This window comes from Martes martes, assembly GCF_963455335.1.
Source record: "Martes martes genome assembly, chromosome: 8".
Lineage (NCBI taxonomy): Eukaryota > Metazoa > Chordata > Mammalia > Carnivora > Mustelidae > Martes > Martes martes.
In genome coordinates, this window is record NC_137895.1 from 38,304,703 (window position 1) to 38,326,074 (window position 21,372).

The following is a 21,372-nucleotide window of genomic DNA, read 5'->3' on the forward strand; positions in this document are numbered from 1 at the left end:
GTTTTCTGAATTTGCTACCTTTGATTACTCTAATTTGTGGAAGAATAATAGAGTAGGCACCTGTTCTTTTGGGCTGTTCAGTATCCCTTTCCCATTTCAATTACAATTCTCTGAAAGACCTTGACGAATTGTCCCACCCACACTGCCTTGGAATGACTCTTAATAAAGGTGCCTGACTCTCAGCAGGTCTCTGTGTAGGAACAACCCACATTAGACAAATCAGAAACTCTTTCTATGGCATTTGAATCAAAACAGAGGCACATCAAGGCAGGAAATGGGTGTTGCTGACTCAGTCATTAGTGACTGCCACCTGGAGTGGATGGTGTCTCTCCTTCCCAGGGCTTGGTTGTTCTGCTTCATCTTGATCCTACAAAATCCCCAAGCCTTCCAGTAATTGGTTGTGTGTAAGCTAGCTGTGATCAGTCCGTTTTACCCCTTGCACCCAAAGAAGCTTAACTGGTAAAAAGAGATGTGTTTTGATTTCCATAGATACACCTGAAACCTACATTAATCACCAGTCTTTGATCTGAAGATTCACTTGAAATGGAAGATAGAGAACTTTTTATTTTTTCAATGTCCATTTCATCGGACAGAATATATAGCTCATGTATTCTTTTCCCAGACACCTTTCATTTCTACCATTCTATTCCATCATCCCCATGCTCACACATACATCACACATGATATATAAAATCAAGTTTTAAAGAGGTTCTCCAATGGCTTAGCAGAGTCCGTTATTTCAGTTGGTTTTTCAAGGAAAGCCAAGGCTAAATTTTTCTCTAAAAACAACTGGTACTAGCCTCACTAAAGAAAAAAAAAAAAATTATATTGTCTTGAGTATGTTTTGACTGATGTATATATATATATATAGTCCATATAAATAATAAGGGAAAGTAGTGCTAACTATCATAATCGTCGAGTCATTTAAAATGCCAAACTTTCTTTTCAATTGTCATTATTCAGTTGAATTCCTATCAGTATATCAACCAGGATATTGGTTACCATCGGTTCCATGAAATTCATGTCAAATAAGAGATTTTCCGTACACTCTCCCTTTGTTCCAAAAAGTTATCTCCCAGAACACTCACCACAGAGAGGAGAAAAACAGCAAGGCTCTTCTTGTTGGACTTGAATCATGAATTGGTCTTCTCTGCATTCTAGTGTTGAAATACTGGGACATTTCAATGGGTCACATTCTGCAGAAACACCAAGTTATTTGAAAATTTGTATAGAGTGAAATGATAAAGTCATATGGTTTATTTCTCTTTGAATTTAAATATAACCTGCTACCTCAGTGTGTATTTGCTGGGGGAGGGTTCCCCCACAGCACGGAGTAATTCTCTAGATACCAGTTGGGTGTCCTACAATTCAACTCAATTCTGACACTATCTACAGACACCAGTTACAAGCCCCGCTTGTTACCTGTGCTCCTTTCTGGCTGACTGGCTATAAATCAGGGGTTTCCACAACCTCCTCCTTGGGTTTGATTAATTTGCTAGAGCAGCCAGCAGAACTCAGAGAAACACTTTGTGTACCAGATCACCATGTTTTTAATAAAAGAATATAACTCAGGAATAGCCAGATGGAGGAGATACATAGGGCAAGGTATAGGGAAAGGGTAAGGGGCTTTTCTATCTCAGAGCACACCATTCCCTGAATTTCCTTGTATTCACCAACCTGGAAGTTCTCTAAACCTCATTCTTTTTGGGGTTTATTATAGAGGCTTTACTACACAGGCATGAGTGATTAAACTATTTGCTATTGAAGTTCAGATCCAACCTCCAGCCCCTCTCCCCTCCCTGGAGGTCAGGGCGTGGGACTGAAAATTCTAACCCTCCAATCAAAGGATTGGTTCCCCTGGCAACCAACCCCCATTATCAGATTAGCCAAAGGCCTTCCAAAAGCATCATATTAACATAACAAAAGACACCTTTATAGGTCTCCTCATTTATGAAATTCAGGGTAGGGAGTGCTGTACTGAGAATGGTGTGGAAGACCGGATATGTATTTTTTATTATAAATTATAATATCACACCTGCTATTTCTTATCTATTTCTGCTAAGATTAAGATCTTTAAAATGAGTTAATTATCTAAATCCATGTGTTAATATATAAACTTAAAATTTATATATATATGAGATTTATACAATCTATATTATATATAGAGATAGATTTTATACACAAAGAAATTGCAGGTCAAAAAAGAACTATTCTGGGGCACCCGGGTGGCTCAGTCGCTCAAGTATCCGCTTTTGGCTCTGGTCATAATCCCAGGGTCCTGGAATCAAGACCCATGTCAGATTCTCTACTCAGCAGGGAGCCTGCTTCTCCCTCTGCCTCTGCCTACCTCTCTCTCTCTCTCTCTCTGTGTGTGTCAAATAAATAAAATCATAAATAAATAAATAAATAAAATCTTTAAAAAAAAAAGAAACTATCTTTAGCAAGACAACTCCACAATATTTTATGACAAATCATTTTCTTATCGACCCAAAGAATGAGAATCTAATCCTCTATTCTGAACAAACAATGAACCTCGCTCTTATTTTTCCTAGTCAATTACTCACCACATTGATACTGTGGACAACAAGAAAGAGGACTATGGCCAACAACCAATTTTTGACTATTCGTACATGTTGGAATAGCAGTTTCACATAAGGTCATGTCACATCCTGGAAATAAGAAACAGAAGCACTAAAATATTAGTGACTATAACTAAAATCCTGTGCTTCTAACTCAAATCAGGGAAGTGATTCTCAGTATGTATGTTTTTGCAGGGCAATTAAACACATTCAACTTACAAATGGGTCGTATGTGAAACGGTAGCAGATTTCACCCTTCACCCTCAGTTGTCATAAGTCAAAGATTCCCAGAACCTTTACCTTGTCACATATTATTGAACACTATTAATTGCTTATAGCCAGAGTTTTGCATGTGTATTTGCAAAGTCAGCAAAACCATAATGAGGAAAACTTGCTTTGAGAAAATATAAATGATATTTATGGCCATATTTCTGTTTTTACCTCAACCCTTTTGTTTACCAAACATTATGCATGCCTTGCTTTTTTCACAAATAATATCAACATATTTTGTGGCATTGAAGATGGGAAGGCTTCTGCCTGCACACGTACCGCAAACTTCCTTTGTACAGCAGGTCCACTTATCAATGATGCCCAGGACAACTTCAGCTTCTCGCTCACAAATCGGCGAGGGCTCTTCATCACAATCAGGTTCTATAGGAATAATACTTCCATTCTCCAAGCATTTGTAGAGGGCACATTCATCAATGCCCCCATTCCAAACCTCCCCAGCAGTACGAGGTTGACCTTCACTATCCGTGCATGCTTAAAAAGATGGACAATATTACATCACTAATAACCCAGGCATTAAAATAAATCAGGCTGTGATGTTTGGATTTCAGACCAGGACTTGGCTTAATGACATAGATAACATGTCACAGATTTATCCTTTCTTAGCTTCCTGTTTTTAATCAGCTTGTAGCTTACATTTTTTTCTATGAAATTTGTCATATAGTCTACAAAAATATTTTTCCTTTCTAAAACTATCTGTAAATTTGAATGCCCTCATATACATAAGATAATCTGCTCATTATTTTTTATTCATTTTTCCTTATTAATATAATTTATTTAGCTTGAACAAACAGTAAAATGAATTTAAGTTAGTTTTTCAATATTAGCTATTCAAACTCAGTGGGAAAAATCCCTACCATATATTTATCATTTTTGTCATATTAAAAATTCAAAACATGTCAGCTTTAAAATCTAAATGTGGGAAGTAGCTAATTATTTAGTGACTTATTATTTAGTGGTTATGTAGTTTTATTATTCAAGTTTTACTTAGTGATAAATATAGTCCACTGGTAGTTCTTTTAAAAATGATAGAGATTAGTATAGTGACCTTCATATCCCCAGCCTCAAATGAACTTCTTTTGTATTATTTTCTTTACTATCAAACCAACCTCACAGGTCCCTAAAAAACCAAACATGCCTGTTTATTCTCAAAGTCTTCTACAAATACTTTTCTCAATGGCAAACACAAACTTGTTTCTGGAACTATAAATGCATTTTGCTTCTACTTGCCAATCCTCTTTCATTATTAGCTTAATCTCTTTTCCTCTAATTGTAATGATAAGCTCTGTACTGCAATTTTCTCAATTTTGCACTATTTTCATCTGCAACCACGACCGAGACGATGAGTCAGAATGAAATGGTTTGAATATGAAAGTAGAAAAATTTAATATTTTCTCCCATATAATAACACTATCTGACATTTCTCGAGTGGTTATTTTTCTCTAGACACTGTTGCAAAATGCTTTGTATTATTTATGTATCCCTACACTAACTTAATGGGATAAGTGCTATTATTTTCCCCATTTTACAGATGCTAAACCAGGCTCAAAGAGGTAAAGATGAATCACTATTACATGAAATAATTAGAATTTCAATTGAGTTCATATCCTATGCTCTTAATTCTTCATTGATCATACCTTCACCTAGTTATTACAGGCATAGCGATTAAAACACATCATCACTGCCTCACTGTCGTGGGGGGGGTGTTAAATGAGTGATGGGGATTAAAGAGGGAGCTTGTTGTGATGAGCACGTGGGTGTTGTGTGTAAGTGTTGAATCACTAAATTATACACCTGAAACTAATGTTACACTGTATGTCCACTAACTGGAATTTAAATAAAACCTTGGAACAACAACAACAACAACAACAACAAAACCACATCACCACCAAAACATTTAATTTGCTAACTTTGATTGAAATCATATTAAAATCAAACGACAAACAAACTGGTTTTCTTTCCGACACTTAAGGGGACCTGTTGATCAATCTTCCTCAGCACCTCTCCCCAAGATCTAAAAAAGCTTTATTTATTTGCTGAGTGCCCAGGCAGTCATTTTGCACTCCGTCGCTTACCGCATTCTTGCTCTGGAATGCACTGAACTGAGACTGGCCTGTGAAGGATGGTTCCATTTCTGCACACACAATCTTCTCTTAAATTCAGACATGAGGAATGCCCATAGAACCATCTGTTCAGACATGTTCTTGCTTCACAGGTCTTCACACAGGGTTGATATTCCATCCCCTCTGGGCAACTCAGAGCTACGAATAACAGAGGACAGAATTTGCTAATGAGAAAAGTCATCTATTTAGATGACTAAGTGAAAGGAAGAAATATCAGATTTCTTTCTGAAAATGCATTTGGCCCATTTCCGTCTCTTCAAATTTCATTTTTCATGTATTATGTAACCAAAAACTAGAAACAAAATAAGCAATAGGTATTTTTGAGTATCTTCCGGGGTCCGGCTAGTATGATATGCTATGGTAGAAAAAGCTCATCTGATTTGTAGCAAGTGAACATGATCAAGAGGCAGCCCAAATCTGGTTGGCATTAATACTGAGTCAGCTGGCGTGAAGTGACTTCTCTGGTAGTGGGGAGATACAACAGTCTACTCAGAATAAGCACAGAAATATGCTTTATGTATGTAACTCAACCAAGCCATAAAAAAGAAAAATGCTGTGTGTTTAGGTTTAATCCTTCACTGTCAAAGGAAACTACCATTGCTGAACAGTTTCTAAATGATGTTTTAGAAAATTCTTTGGATTCTCAGTCATCTTAAAATATCATACTGTTAAAAAATGAACACACAGCTGTTAGGGGTATAAATTGGTAAAATCTCAGTGGGGAACAATTTGATGGTATCTATTAAAATTAGAGATGTCATACATTTCCTATGAATCAAGCAACTCCACTCTTGAATAGTGATTACCTCTGGGAGCAAAGAGAGGGAAGGGATGGTAGGGCACACCAGGAGCTGCTTTCTTTCTTTCTTTCTTTCTTTCTTTCTTTCTTTCTTTCTTTCTTTTTTTTTTTAAAGATTTTATTTATTTATTTGACACAGAGAGAGAGATCACAAGTAGGCAGAGAGGCTGGCAGCAAGAGAGAAGGGGAAGCAGGCTCCCTGCTGAGCAGAGACCAGATGCGGGGCTCAACCCCAGGACCCTGAGATTATGACCCGAGCCGAAGGCAGAGGCTTAACCCACTGAGCCACCCAGGCACCCCTATTTCTAAAATGAAGTCATATAATCACTGTTTGTGTTATGCTATCCTTTCTATATATATTTTACCTTTTCTTCTAGGGAAAATGAAAACTTCTATTTTATTTTGGAACATTTCTCTAATATTCATTTTGACCATCTTTTACCCCTTAATCCATTTAATTGCTATTTCTTAACTTAAATTAACAATATTTTCTGTGAAATGCACCCAGAACTGGATATAGGTTTAATAAAATTTTTATGAAAAGCATGGTAACTTTATGAGAAAACATGAGCCCCATAAATAAAAACTGTCAAAGAATACAAACAAAAGAAAAAGGATCCACAAACATGTATTTGGAAAAAGCCTGAACCCAGATATTAATCAAAGAAAGCCAGAAAGATTAGTTTCCAGGAAGTGGGTACTGTGTCAGGAAAGGAGGAAAAGGGAGCAGAAAAATATGCATCTTCTTCACAAGCTAGGGGACAAGCAGGGGGCAAATGAGGCAGGTTGAATTGAAACCAACAAAATACACTCTGGGATACGGAATTAAAGTGCCTGTTCAATCCCCCTGTGACTTCAATATTTCCATTGATTTTGCTGACTAATATCTTGTGGACTAGGTTTTCTTTTGGGAGGGTTGAGGCCAACCCTAGATTTAGATCAGAATGAAACTAGAACTAGACTGTGTGGGAGAGCTGACCTCTAACTTCCAGGTTACATTTATCTGGTTTTATCCTTAGGAAGTTATTTTGTGATGAAAAATGAAAAGAAAAAGAAGTGAAGGCAAAACATAGAATGCTTTTGGATTGTTAGGAAATATTCTTGAAAATGTACTACTGGGGTGCCTGGGTGGCTCAGTGGGTTAAGCCTCTGCCTTCAGCTCAGGTCATGATCCCAGGGTCCTGGAATTGAGCCCTGCATTGGGCTCTCTCCTCAGCGGGAAGCCTGCTTTCTCCTCTCTCTCTGCCTGCCTCTCTGCCTACTTGTAATGTCTATCAAATAAATAAATAAAATCTTAAAAAAAAAAAAAAGAAAATGTACTACTTACAGCAGTAGTCAGGTGTTCTCCACTGAAGACAGATGTCAAACCTGTTGCACAGAGCCACGTAGGCAGAAAGTGCGTCACATTCATAGTTCCAAAAATAGGTATAATTGATCCACATCTTTTCACAAAAGCTCCGCGGTGAAACCTAGAGACACAGTTGGCCGTGGGATAAGTTATGTTGTTTTATTTCTCTAAAGGCCCTATGTTAGTAGAAAACTATTCAGAGAATCAAAGGGTAGCAAGTAAACACTTATTACAGATCTTCCTTGACCTTAGATTCCAAACTTCATAATCCTAGATGTCACCTCTGATGTGACAATATTTTTTTAAAAGATTTTATTTATTTATTTGAAAGAAAAAGAGACAATGAGAGAGGGAACACAAGCAGGGGGAGTGGGAGAGGGAGAAGCAGGCTTCCCGCTGAGCAGGGAGCCATATGTGGGTTTCCATTCCAGGACCTTGGGATCATGACCTGAGCCTAAGGCAGACACTTAAAGACTGAGCCACTCAGGCGCCCACTGATGTGACAATATTTTTAAATACATTTTAGATAAAGTAAATATTGTCTGCACTAATCTATATAAGTCTATCTTATAAAGATGAAAGAGAAACAAATTATGTGGACCTAGCAAAATCTATTTCTGATGTTATACCTTGGGTCCCAATTGTCTTTTCCATATACAGAATGGGACTTTATGATGAATAAAACTGGAAGTTTCTGAAGCATTTCATAATGATACATGGTATTACTTATTAAATGAGGTGATAAATGCCTCTCAAAAACTATGTATCAATATTGAACATTGAATAATTTATATCATTTGACATGCTTCAAGTTAAAAAAATTTATTCCTATAGATTGTTTCATTTTGACTTAAAAATGCCTGATATCTAAATAATTTAACTTGTAGCAACATCTATTCCATTTTTCTCTCTACTCATTTCATTCAGCAAACGTACCAAACATCTCCATGCAGATGCCAAATTCTGACAGAGTTCAAGGTGCCAGATAACAATACTTAGCAGTTTTCACATCCCATCATTTCTACTTCAAGGGCCATATCTGTAAAGACCAAGATTCTACATTCTTTTAGTCTTCTTTATAGCATTCCCTTGGTTTCCAGTACTTCACATGGAATACTTGCTGAGGTCAAGGGCATCCTCCTTGTGGAATAGGAAAAGGAGAGCTTCCTTCCTAAAACTCTCTCCTTGAACTTCGTGTGTAGTTCATTCTCTTGCCTTTTCTCCTGTCAAGTGTCAGCTCTTCTGCTGCCTCTGATTCTGAGTGTTTATACCTCACCCTCAATGGTCACGTCTACTGGCAACACATGTTTTTCCCAGATTCATACCATCATCTTGGGCATTTAAATCTTTTCCTCGGTTTCTTCGTAAGTTAAAGAGTTACTCATAAACCTAGTACTACTTAAGATAGCTGTGAGCTAATATATGGTAAATGTACAGAGCAGACTCAAGCACACTGCACATTACTTATTGTTATTTTTAAAAATCCGTACACAGGGGCACCTGGGTGGCTCAGCGGGTTAAGCTTTGCCTTCGGCTCAGGTCATAGTCTCAGGGTCCTGGGATCAAGCACTGCATAGGGCTCTCTGCTCAGCGGGGAGCCTGCTTCCCCCTCTCTCTCTGCCTGCCTCTCTGCCTGCTTGTGATCTCTCTCTGTCAAATAAATAAATAAAATCTTAAAAAAAAATCCACACACAAATAATTCCCCAAACCTGATCCCTGGCCTCAACTTACCTCCTCTGAGCTCCAGAACTACATTTCCAAGCTTTTTCTGGGTATTTTGCTTTGAAATCCCACATGACTTAATTTATCCAAAGTAAAAAGTTAGATACCTTTCCACTTAACCCACAAAGGCTGACTCTCCTGTATCCCCCATTCATATATGCACTTAAGCAGGCTTTCATAATTTATTGAACACCTAACTACTTATCAGGCACTGTCCTATGCATGAGGAGCATGAAAGTCAATAACACAGACCTATTCTCTGTCTGTGGATCTCATAGCTAAAAACAGTCTTTGAATGGAACCCAGGGGAGTTAACACACTAAAATGAATCAGAGGAGAGAAGTATTCCACTGGAAAAATTAGAAGTTTTAAAGTCCACTGGCAGGAAAAACCTTGGAATATTCAGAGTTGACAGGAGACTGGAGCTTAGTAAGCAAGAAGGGTACAGCAAAGAGGAAGCTAGAGAAGTGGGTGGGCCAGAGGGTAGAGGACCTCATACACCTTGATTAGATGGTTGTTGGCAGTTATGTTAAGTGTAAGTGAAAGAAACTTCAAATAAATAAATAAAATCTTTACAAAAAACACATCATTAAAAAAATCATCGTGCTTTTTCTTTTAAAGATCTTATTTTTATTTATTTATTTGTCAGAGAGAAAGAGAGCACAAGCAGGGGGAGTGGCAGGCAGAGGGAGAAGCAGGCTCCCTGATGAGCAAGAAGCCCAATGCGGGACTAGATCCCAGGACCCTGGGATCATGACCTGAGCCGAAAGCGGACCCTTAACCGATGGAGACATCCAGGCATCCAAAAAATCATATGCTTTAAAAAGACATTAAAATAATACTAAACTGAGTTTTAAAGTATTCATTATTTTTGTTTTCATTTTTATATACTTGCTTTTTAAAAAAAATGTGAACATTTAAAACCCATCTGCATCCATATCTCCAAGTAAAACTGAAGCTCCCAAAAGATATGCCATTTTGAACTCATGGGGCAGGCTGAGAATTACGGGATCTATACTCCATAATCTAGCATGGGAGGTGGGAGAGTCCTACTCATCTTCGGGTCATAGGAGTTTAACACGATGCCTTGTAAGTGCTAGATGCTCACAAACTCTCACTAAATGATTCATGAAATGCCATATTTATCTGCCCTGTGTCCCTAACAATGCACCTTTTTTTTAATGACAGAGATTACTTAAAATATCTACTAGTCACATAAAGTCAGAAAGTTGGAGACAAATAAAAAGTGTTTAAATTGAACATATGACAGGCTCTATTACAAGTATACACCTAAAATGCCAAGATCATAGAGAATTGATAATATCCTCACTGTCTTGGTTTCTCTACTGGGTTATCAAGTGACATTGATTTCTTTCTCCTAGAGGCATTTATTCATAGGACAGAATTTCATTTTTTCTTGAAAACTGTAGATACAGTTCTGAAAAAACATAGGAGAAAAAAAGATAATTATCCTTCCTATCTCTTTAAGTCTATAAAAGCAAATGATTCTGAATTCCAAAGCATACTGACAGAAGGTTTGGGGCTAAACTATTCTCAGTAGAAGAACATCACGGCAAGAACAGGAATTTATTGGCTTAACTCTCAACATGTCCAACATGACAGTTCTTATTTATGGTTTCCCTTAACTTACTTTATTATGGCATGGAACGAAAACTCTTCTATTCAATAACTCAATGCAGTGACTGCAATCATGCTCAGTACAATTCCTAACAGGTCTTCTTGTTGTTACTTCAAATGATTTCTCAATTTCCCAGCTCTCAATAAATAATTCTATGTCTTCCATATTTGTAATAATTGTGCCATTTTGCATCCTTAGATCATCGTCTGGATCTTCATTGCAAATTCCTAGAAAGATATGTGACCTTTAGAAGGAAAAACTTTTTCACTCAAACCAAATGTAGGCAGCAGAAATAAATCATCTTAATAATTGATTTTAAATGAATAAATTACTTACTGAACAAGGTGCCAAGTGTATATCCTTTCACTTTAATGTTGATGGATTTTTAAATTATGTATCTGATTCTTTGATAAAATAGTACCGAGTTTTCTTTTTCTTTTTTTTTTTCTTTTAAAGGTTTTATTTATTTATTTGACAGAGAGACACACAGTGAGAGAGGGAACAGAAGCAGGGGGAGTGGGAGAGGGAGAAGCAGGTTTCCCTCTGAGCAGGGACCCCCGATGTGGGACTCGATCCCAGGACCCTAGGATCATGACCTGAGTCGAAGGCAGACACTTAATGACTGAGCCACCCAGGTGCCCCAATACAAAGTTTTCTTAACCAAATAAGGAAGAAACCACAATCCTAGAAGTCAAGAAGTGTGAAAAGATGATAGAGAATGAAGAAAGAGGAGCTTGACTCCACTCCCACACTCCTTCACTATTACCACTATCACCCAATTGAAGAACTAGTTCTTGAGCTTTCCAAGATATTCCTTAAGGTGGTGGGCATTTGGTGATTGCCTCCTGGCATCCATTCCTCCAGGAAAACCCTGCCTGAAAACATTAAATTCTGCTTCAGGAAGTATCCCTGCCCCATCACCATTACAGGAGAAGGCCATGATTGGCGTAAAGGTAGTCCTTACTCCTGTGCATTAACAACTGTTGCAGATAATACACCAGTCAGGTTAGGCAGTCACCTAGACACATGGATACATTCAACATTTAAACAACCACTGCCAAACGGGATTTGACCTGGAAATTCTAAGACATAGACAATCTCTCTTCCTTAGGATGACATGGCCTATTGGTGGTTATCATGCTTGGATCTGCTATAGCCTCTATCTTCCTGAGGAAAGCCAGACTGGGGAAAATCTTACTCTTCATGCTGTGGAGTGCAGCCAAGGGAAGGGCAGGGAAATAGCCCAGAACCCTGACCATACTTGATCTGAAGCCCACCCTACCTTAAGATATGTTTTTTCTCAATCCCCAAGGCACCAGCTATAAAAGATATAATTTGAACATTTTTTTCAAGTATCAAATCTTAATCCTCAAGTAGGCATATTAAGATCATAAAGGTTGCTGCTCCCATAATTGCTTTGTCATATACAAATGACTGAAGGCAATGCAAAGAAACAAATAAAAAAACTCAAGTGAAGTGAACTATATTGTCAAGCAGCTACTATTTTTTAAGTCTAAACTTTCCTGGAAAAAGACAACTGCTAGAAAAAATTGTTTTGATTGCAACTCCAGCCACCAGCCCTACAAACTTCACAGTTCTGGCCAGAGCAAGATATTCATACAGACCTCCCATTCTGGTGTCCATGCTCAATTTAGGTCATATCTTTGTTCACTGCAACTTTTTCAGACCTGACAGCACCCAGATTTCCCTCTAACAAAAGCCTTCACCCACTATGGAGGTCATAAACATTAGGGGGTGACCCTCAGTTAGCAAAAAGTTGCTTCTACCCCCTTCTCTACAGTGGTTATTTAAAAATCCAGTTAGCAGAGTGTGTCTGTAAAAGTATGAGCTGACAATAAGTGAAGGAAAAAAATCCACAAGATCAAAGAGAAATCATAGCAGGCAGAAATGATAAATCATCAGAGAAAATATGCATTCCTAAAGTCTCTGAGTATTACTCAATAAACACTACTGATTATGTTTAACCAATACTATACATACTCAAAAATAACTATTTCCACAGTGATAATCTTCAGTCCCCATGGAATTTTGTGCAATGTTTAGCATACTATAAATAGGCCAGGTAAACCTTTAAAAAAGGTTAATCTTTTTATACAAACTTTTCACCAAATGCTTTAAGGAAGAAATCTGGGTGTTTTATGTAGTTTTTGAGTGAGAGGACTCAGTCTTATTGTTTTTGTGTTGCCAGTACCAAACACTGAGTCCAAACACTCAGAAGGTGATCCATAAACTTTCACTCAATTAATATTTGGTGAGATTAAAGTAGATATATTTTACTAAGCTAGGATTTATTGATTGTGTGTGTTAAACAATGTGCGAAGTGTTTGACATTAATTTTTACATTCAACCCTAACAACAATCTTGAAGGTAGAATGTTGCTATTCCCATTTTAAAGATGAGGAAACTGATGTTCACTTCAGAGCACAGAGCTATAAAGAGAATAACCTCCATCAGATATCAAAGCCAGTATTATACTTTTTTATTTTGTTTTCTTTACCTTATAATTATGTGTCAAAAAAATATAACTCTTTATGTGTCTGTGTAAAATGATGTGATACTAACCAGGTGTAAAGATACATTTCAGCAATTATACTTTATAATAAAACTGGGATAAATATTGAGAACCTTTTGTTCCCTGCATGTAACTTTCAACGTGGCTTAAGCAACTAAGTTTTCCCCTATTTCAAATTTTAACATAATAAGGAAGAAACAAACCAATTTAAGCCTTTAATCTTTCTGTAACTCATATTTCTCACTTGTAAATTAATACCAACTTATGACGGCTATTTTTAGAATTGAATAAGTTTAAGCATATAAAATAACAGTTGACACTTTATTAATGATTAACAAAGATGACTATAGTAGGATAGATATAGAATATTGTAGGAATACAAATAGTATTGCAATAGTAGTGGTCAACATGTATTTTCATAAAATATGGAAATTGAACGGTTACTTCTTGCTTCTTAGCCCATTTATTGAAATGAAATAGTATTCACATGGGGAACTGAGAGTTAACATCACACCTCAAATGTGAAAAGTGGGGCATCAGGGGCCATTGGTGTAATGTGAACAGGAAAAAAAATGAAAAGAAATTAAGATTTGAAGAGCAATGCTCACCACAGAGTCCTTCTGTGTAAGATGACAAGTTAAATTGAAAGCCAAAATGAATATCTATGATGCCTGTAAGGTGAGCCCACTTTATGATTAGTCCAGCTGGAGTCGTAATCACATACATGGTACCAGAATCTTCTATGGATAGTTCTTGATTTGTAAAGGGCAGAGGCACAACAATAGAATCCACTTCTACCTAAAATAACACAATGAATTACAACTGTTAGACAAATATTTATGTTTCAATATACACACATTAGAAGTAGAATTCATATGTTTCCATTTCTTCTTGTTGAATATAAACTATTTCCTAAGTTTTTAAAAATTTACTTCTCTGCTGCTGCTACAGCTTCTCACAACTTCTAGTTCTTTTATTATTCCTTTGTTGTATCTTTCTATATTCAGTATTTGTTCTAAACTTGTTGCCCCTTATTTTCTTCAAAACTTAACTTTCTTCGGTGTTACCTATGCCTTTCTGTCCGTTTCCCTTAATACATGTTGATTACAACATTATCAACTAATATGAACCTAAGATAATAGAATTATTTTTAGGATTTTTCTTTAATCTGGGTCCTTTCTTTGATCTTCTAAATCACTGTTCAACTATAATGTTCTTCATAATCATGTGTCAATCTTGGTAAAGATTAAGTTTCCCTGCAATTCTATTTCCTAGTTTTGGATGCGATTCTAGGCTCTGTATTTTTAACACGTACTCTTGGTAATACAAATGTAGGTAACCCAAGCATTATATTTAGAAAAACACTGTTTTAAACAATGACAAAGACATGGAACCTTTCTGGGTCATGTCTCACCAACCATCCAGTTTCATCTTTATATCTTCCTCATACTGCCATCTGCAGGCTGAAATAGCCTTACTGCTGCCTGGTTCATTTCCACTTTCTTTTAAGATTTCTCTTAGGTGTCACCTCATCCAAAAATACCTATTTGACCATCCTATGAACTGCATTAGGTGACCTGTTTCTGTGATATATTAGTCAAACTCTATTACTATACCTCCTATTGCTTTCTAATTGTCAGACAATTACATTTAAGTACCTCACCTACAGCTACAAGTTACTTGAGACCAGGATCTTGTTGTTTTATCATGCAAACTCTCAATAAATGGTTCTTAAGGAGTTAGTTCTTAACTGAATACATGACCAGAGATGAATCAGTTGAAACCATAACTAAGCCTTGGCCCAAATGCTCACTAATAGCACTGACCAGATGAAAGTTTAAATTTATTTCCCACCATTTTCTGTCAATGTATCAACTGATCGAATCAAAGGTATATACAAATGCTATCATCTAAACAATTCCCCCATTCATATATTTTACTTTACTTAAAATAAAGCTTTCTAACACCTTACTATATTTTAGGCTCATTTTAATATTGTTTCCAGTCTAGAATGTTTGGCCTGTGCTAAAAAAGACAGAATTATTTCTATAAAGTGTGTAACATCTGTCATTTTAGCAAAATCTTTACACATCATTTTCTTACATTTTTGAGAGAACCATATAAGTGAAATACCCAGTTTATAGCTCATCCTTCTCTAGTAAACACATATTCCTTGGGATAAAGTTTTTTTCCTATTAAAACCAAATGGTTTTTTTCAATTTACAAAACATCCCCCTTCTTCAGTTTATTTCAGTCATTAAATACTTCTCCATTTTTTCTTATTTTAGCTGTCATATATTCATTGAAAAATTAACATCATCAGCAAACTATTTTTTTCTCAGTGGTCAGCATCCTGGTATTCTTAACTACTAGGTTTTTCAACCTTGTGATCCCTCATTTTTTACATCATTTCTACCTTGTCTAATTTAAAACACTAATGTTCACTCTGGAACTTGGGCACTCACATTACGCAAAAGGGACTTCATGTCTTTGACATGGCTTTTATAGCTAACCTCACAAGGGGAGAAATATTTGCAACACTTGGTACATTATGAAAGGAGAAATATAATATTAAGAAACACAATTTTTTACTGTCCATGAAATGAATGATTAAGCACAATGATAATGAAACTCCACTGATATGTTTAATTTTCCCTGCTTTTGGAAATAATTGTGTTTAATATAATTTCTTAATTTTCTCCAATGTGAGGCTCTCTTTTAACTTTGTGCTCTTACCTTTCTTGCTGCCCGATTAACAAGTATTTTATGCATAGATGTTGTCAAATTTAACTTCTTAAAACAAAGTCCATACATTCTTCCAGAGGATGTCTTAATTTGAAAAAAAATTAAAACTTTATGGAGTAAAACAAAACTTTAGCAATGAAGAGAAGGAATTTTGAAACACTTTACAAATACTCACTAGCTTTTTAAGTGAATTTCCATTCTGAAAAAAATGTATAAAAAACACTTTAAAAATATATTACTTGACTTCTTAAAAACATTATTCAAATTAATATTACATGCCTCTAAATATATTCACATGAAACATTTTTTTTAAGTACTAGAAGATAAATCTCAGTGAGTTCTTGAGCCCTCTCGTGCTCTGAGAATATCTAACATTGCAGTGTACATCAGCTACAGATTTATGAAGAAATGACACGAGAATGAATCATGACCTACCTGATTCGTGGAACATTTTTCAATATGAGCAACTATAATTTCCCCAGGAATTCTTACTAAGATATAAGAAGCCATACTATACAATGCTGCATTGTTTCCGTCAAATGTAATAATGCTCAGTTCTGACAACATGGAACACCGACCTAAAAAACATGGTAGAGAATGGATTTGGTCTATTAACTATTTGTATTTGTACTAATGATAGCTTCTTTAAAAACAAAACACTTTTAAATTAGTGTTAGTACATTTGACAAGGAGCAACTCTAAAAGTTGCACACTGGGAAACAAAATCCTAAGTTAAACGGAAAAAGTTCAGCAATAACTGGTGTGATGAGTGAGGTGATCAGCTCAAAAAAAAAAAATATAGTTTCCTCCTGATTGGAAAACTGCCTGCCATGTAAGAAATGCAAACTTACAAGGACATTCCCACTCAGGGCAGCAAATATCACTGTTCACTTGCACGGGCCTTCCCCGGAAACCACAGTCAGGCATTTCCAAGTCCTTTGGGCAATTGAGGGACCAGTTGTACAACTGCCATTCCATATTAAGACATATATATTGGCTACAATTATAAACAGGATCAAATTGTTGAGGCTGTTAATAAAAAAGAAAATTCGTTTTCTTTTTCCTCTTTCCAACAAATGCTTCCAATTAATTTTTTAATTGCCCATTCCCATTGCCCATAGTATATATTTCCTAAATATGAAAGCTTTTAAGAGATCATTCAAACTTCACTACAATTTGTATTGATGTATTCTCTCTAAAATACTCAGTTTGAACTTAATTTAAGCTTTACCTTAATACTGATTTGATATCAGAATTGCCCATATACTCAGACATCTGAGCACATTGAAATCTTGTTCTAAATTGTCTTCATTAGTGTTTACAAACAGACCTATATAGTACAGGTCAAGCTTTCATATGTCTTATAAAGCTAGTGTATCATTATAACTTCTGTTAATGTCAGTTTAAAAAAACTATTACTTAACGCTATACATATTTCATTAAACATTCATATGTGAGATCAGTTTAATAGCCTCTGGATAAAATCATTATAAGTTAATTCTTTTTTAAGATTTTATTTATTTATTTGACACAGAGAGAGAGATCACAAGTAGGCAGAGAGGCAAGCAGAGAGAGAGGGGAAAGCAGGCTCCCTGCTGAGCAGAGAGCCTGATGCGGGGCCTGATCCCAGGACCCTGAGATCATGACCTGAGCCAAAGGCAGAGGCTCAACCCACTGAGCCACCCAGGCACCCCAAAATCTTTATAAGTTAATCTTTATATGTAGCTCACTGACTTCTAGATAAACAAATTTAAAAATCAGTGGTAGATTTTCAAAAATATATAAATTTTATTATATTTAAATTATAGTAATAATTACAGCAATGATCAAACATTTATGTCACATATTATGTTCAAGACATTATTCTAATGAACACATTTCACTCCCCCAACAATAGCCCTCTGAGGTAGGTACTATTATTTTTTTCCTTTTTTTATAGATGGGGAAATCAAGAGGATGAAGGTCAAAGTAACTTGCCCAAGATCCCATACTAGTAGGTGGAAGAGTTAGAATTTAAGTTCAGGGATTGTTACTCTGGAATCTGTGACCTTGGCCACTACTCTATACTGCATCTCAGGGGATGGGGAAGAAAATTTAACATCTATTTAGCATCTGTTATATGCCGTGCACTAACAGTAGCTTATTTCATTTGTTTCTCCCTAAACTTTGTGAACTGAGTTTCTATCATTCCAATATTATACATGATCAAAATTAAGGATAAGAGAGGTTAAATACTTCTCCAAATAGTGAGACTATTAGGTGAGCACTTCCAAATTTAAGAGTCAAAGGGAGGCGAATAGTCAAGTCTGATTTTCCAAAATTTTCTGGGTGCAGTTGTATCACCTCCCAGTATTGACCCTCTGCTTTCTGTTTAACCAGGAAAATGAAAGCAGGTAGACAAAAACTAAAGTCCCTACAACATCTAAACACCTAAAACAATCTCTACCTTCCACTCTACCGAAACTGTTTTAACAAGGTCACCAATGAACTCTACGTTGCCAAATCCAACGATCAGTTTTCAGACCTCCCCTTACTTGACCTCCTAACGTATTTAAGATGGCACAGGACTCCAACTTCCTTAGTGTTTTCTTTCCCTGGCTTCTAGACCACCTACAATCTCCTCCATTTTCTCCTATTTCACTATCCTTTGCTTGTTTGTTGTCATACCTTCCTCCTTCCCCTCTTCTCTATCTGCTCTCCCTCCCTTTGTGATTTCATCCCATCACTGAGATGGGATGAAATCACATAGCCATAGTGGTAGAATGAATAGTTGGCTTATCAAACAAGTGGCACGTTTGAAGCAAGAAGATAACCAAGTGTTCAAGTCTCAGCCAAGACAACTACAAGCTCTGGGGTCCAATGAGCTTAACTCTTTTTTGCTTGCCAATGTATCTTTGTTATCTGGCATAGTGCCTGGCATATAATAGCTGCTTAATAAATATTTTTGAATTCCCGTCTTACAGAGCAGCCCACATTAGTTAACTTTTTATTGAAGTATCACACTTAAGACCTCATTTGAGGGGCTCAGTCAGTTAGCTCCTGCTTTGGGCTCAGGTCATGATCTCAGGGTCCTGGGATCCAGCCCTGTTCTGGGCTCGCTGCTCAGTGGGGAGTCTGCTTCTCTTCTTCCTCTCCTTCTGCTACTCCCCCCCTACTCATGTTCATCTCTCTCTCAAATAAATAAATAAAATCTTAAGGAAAAAAAAAAAAAGACTTCATCTGAATTTTGTTTTTCTTAGTGTGACCAGAATCTAATCAGTAGGGCATGTCTAAACCAGGTAAGAAAATACAATTGTTTGTCCCTCTAAGAGGACACCAAAAACTTGTTAAAATGTAATGCATATTTCTTATTATGTCTTGGCAAAGAGAGACTAGAGAACATAGCAAGAGAAGTTTAATAGCATTTGGATAGTGGTACAGAAACTTGAACAGATGCTATAAGGAATTCCAGTAACTGGAATAGATCACCCAGCCATACCTCACATTCCAAACCTGTTGTTGTTGGAGTTAGCATGTCCAAGACAGTGAAGTCTGATGGAGTAATCATTTCTGGACCTATTAGAAATGAAGATATCCTTTCCATTAGTGGAATGGTATCTATCATGTAAGGTATTTGCATGCAGTAGAAAGTGTGCTGAGGAATTTTATACAGACAATTTCATTTATTCCTTGCAAGAACTCTGTAAAGTAGATAACAACACTCTTATCATTTTACATATAAGGAAATGAAGGTATAGACAGGTAAGCTAGGAAGTGTAAGGGCCAGAATTCAAACTTGGGATTCTTTTTCCACAGCTCAGATTTTTAACCACCATTCTATAAACTTCTTCACTGTCTTGATAGTGTCAACACAATTGTCTAAACAGGTAAAAAATATCAGTATCACTGAAGAGTGCTCAGGAGTTACAAATTCTGTTGCCTCTTAAAAATAATTAGTGAAGCTGATTCATTTCCCTTGGTGAATTTCTAGAATGTTTTCCTTGCAGGCAGAATGGATGGGGCTGTGAGTCTCATGTGGACCACCAGTGGTGGGTGCAATGAAGAAGGGATCCATAGACAGGGAAGATGTGATTGGTAAACACATTTGTAAGGCACCTTCAAAATCTATTGTTAGGACTAAAGTCATCTCTTAAATAGTCAAAGTCTGAAGGACCACAGAAGAGCCAAATGAATGGTTGAAATTTTGTCTAGCTATAATTGGTACCCATTGTTGAGTTGATATTGCCCAAAAATGACTGTATTCATTTCTTGTTGCTACTGTAACAAATTATTACAAATTTCGTGTCTTAAAATATCACCAATTTATTATCTTGTGGTCCTGGAAATCAAAGTCCTAAAAATCAAGGTATCAGCAGGGCTGCATTCCTTCTAGAGGCTCCAAGGAAGAATCTGTTTCCTTCCCTTTTCCAACTCTTTGAATTGCCTGACTACTTTGGCTTATGGTCCCATTTTCCATCTTCAAAGTCACTGAATTATATCTTCAAATTTCTCTCCCTCCCCTTCTCTGATTCTGTCATCCTGTCACCTTCTCTGACTCTAACATTCCTGCCACTCTCTTATCAGGTCCCTTGTTATTATATTGGAAACATATGGATTAATATAGGATAATTTCCCCATTTCAAGACCCTTAACCCTTTGCATGTAAGGTCATGTTCACAAATTCTTGAGATTAAGAGATCGATATCTTTGGAGGGCCATTATTCAGTCTACCACAATGATTGAAGAGAAAACTTACTTTTTCAGTGAAATAAATTCTCTAAGTAACCTTAATTTCATGCTTATTTTATCATTTCTAATTTACAGAATAAAGAAGAACAAAATTCCCATTCCTTGGTCCTAGGAGCAATATTCATGTTCTATAAGATTACATCTTCTAGAAAATATGAAACAATACAGACCTAAATATTTTTATTGTTATCATCATAATTGTTTAAGCCATAGACGAGGAAACAAAATTCTAGTCCAAAACAAGCACAGAGTCATGGAAAATTCTAATGACTTACAAGGATTAAATGTATGCCAAGTGGTTAGTCCAGTGCTTGGCAGGTGCTAAATATCTGATAATTGGGAGCCAGTAAGAATAGTGGGAATAGTAATAGTTACTGGGAGGTTTATGTATGTCAACTGTACTTCAATTTTAAAAATTTTGTGTTTATTTAGATAATTGGTTCAGAACATTTTTATTTTTAAAATCTCTTGGAATGGACTCTGAAAGCCATAACTCCTACATAAGGTCACAACACCTACCTGCCTTTTTAAGCAGATAATTTAATTAGAAATACAGTGAAGCTATGATAATATAACCAAAAAAAAAAAAAGAATAAGTATCTGAACTTTTCTGAAGTATAATCTCAGGAAAAATAATACATTACATTTGTCAAGCCTTACTGTGAACAGATTTATCAAACTCTTTCCTATGCCAAATTTCCTAGAGAGGGAGAGAGTGAGGTATGAGCCAGAATGTCCACTCCAGAGGCTGGGACAGAACAAAAATGGAAGTGCCAAAGGATGACTTCATTTGCATTAGCCTCTCTTCAGAGTCTACTTAACGACTGCGAATATTTATGCACGATTTAGCGACACCCAAATTCTAAGT

The 21,372-nt window shown here is 36.3% G+C and overlaps 1 protein-coding gene across 3 annotated transcripts in view; it reads right to left on the minus strand.

Annotated features, from left to right (window-relative positions):
• Nucleotides 1–21,372, minus strand: part of OTOGL (otogelin like) — a gene marked incomplete at both ends in the record, with an annotated part of 129,943 nt that overhangs the window by 13,322 nt on the left and 95,249 nt on the right. For all 3 annotated transcript variants that reach the window (XM_080811915.1, XM_080811913.1, XM_080811914.1), the window contains 12 exons: nt 1,089–1,196; nt 2,565–2,669; nt 3,129–3,341; nt 4,943–5,128; nt 7,117–7,258; nt 10,511–10,725; nt 13,640–13,829; nt 15,768–15,860; nt 15,952–15,975; nt 16,212–16,354; nt 16,628–16,805; nt 19,255–19,331. In XM_080811915.1, the coding sequence (XP_080668041.1) occupies nt 1,089–1,196; nt 2,565–2,669; nt 3,129–3,341; nt 4,943–5,128; nt 7,117–7,258; nt 10,511–10,725; nt 13,640–13,829; nt 15,768–15,860; nt 15,952–15,975; nt 16,212–16,354; nt 16,628–16,805; nt 19,255–19,331 (1,674 nt within the window). The remainder of the gene's footprint in view (nt 1–1,088; nt 1,197–2,564; nt 2,670–3,128; nt 3,342–4,942; nt 5,129–7,116; nt 7,259–10,510; nt 10,726–13,639; nt 13,830–15,767; nt 15,861–15,951; nt 15,976–16,211; nt 16,355–16,627; nt 16,806–19,254; nt 19,332–21,372) is intronic.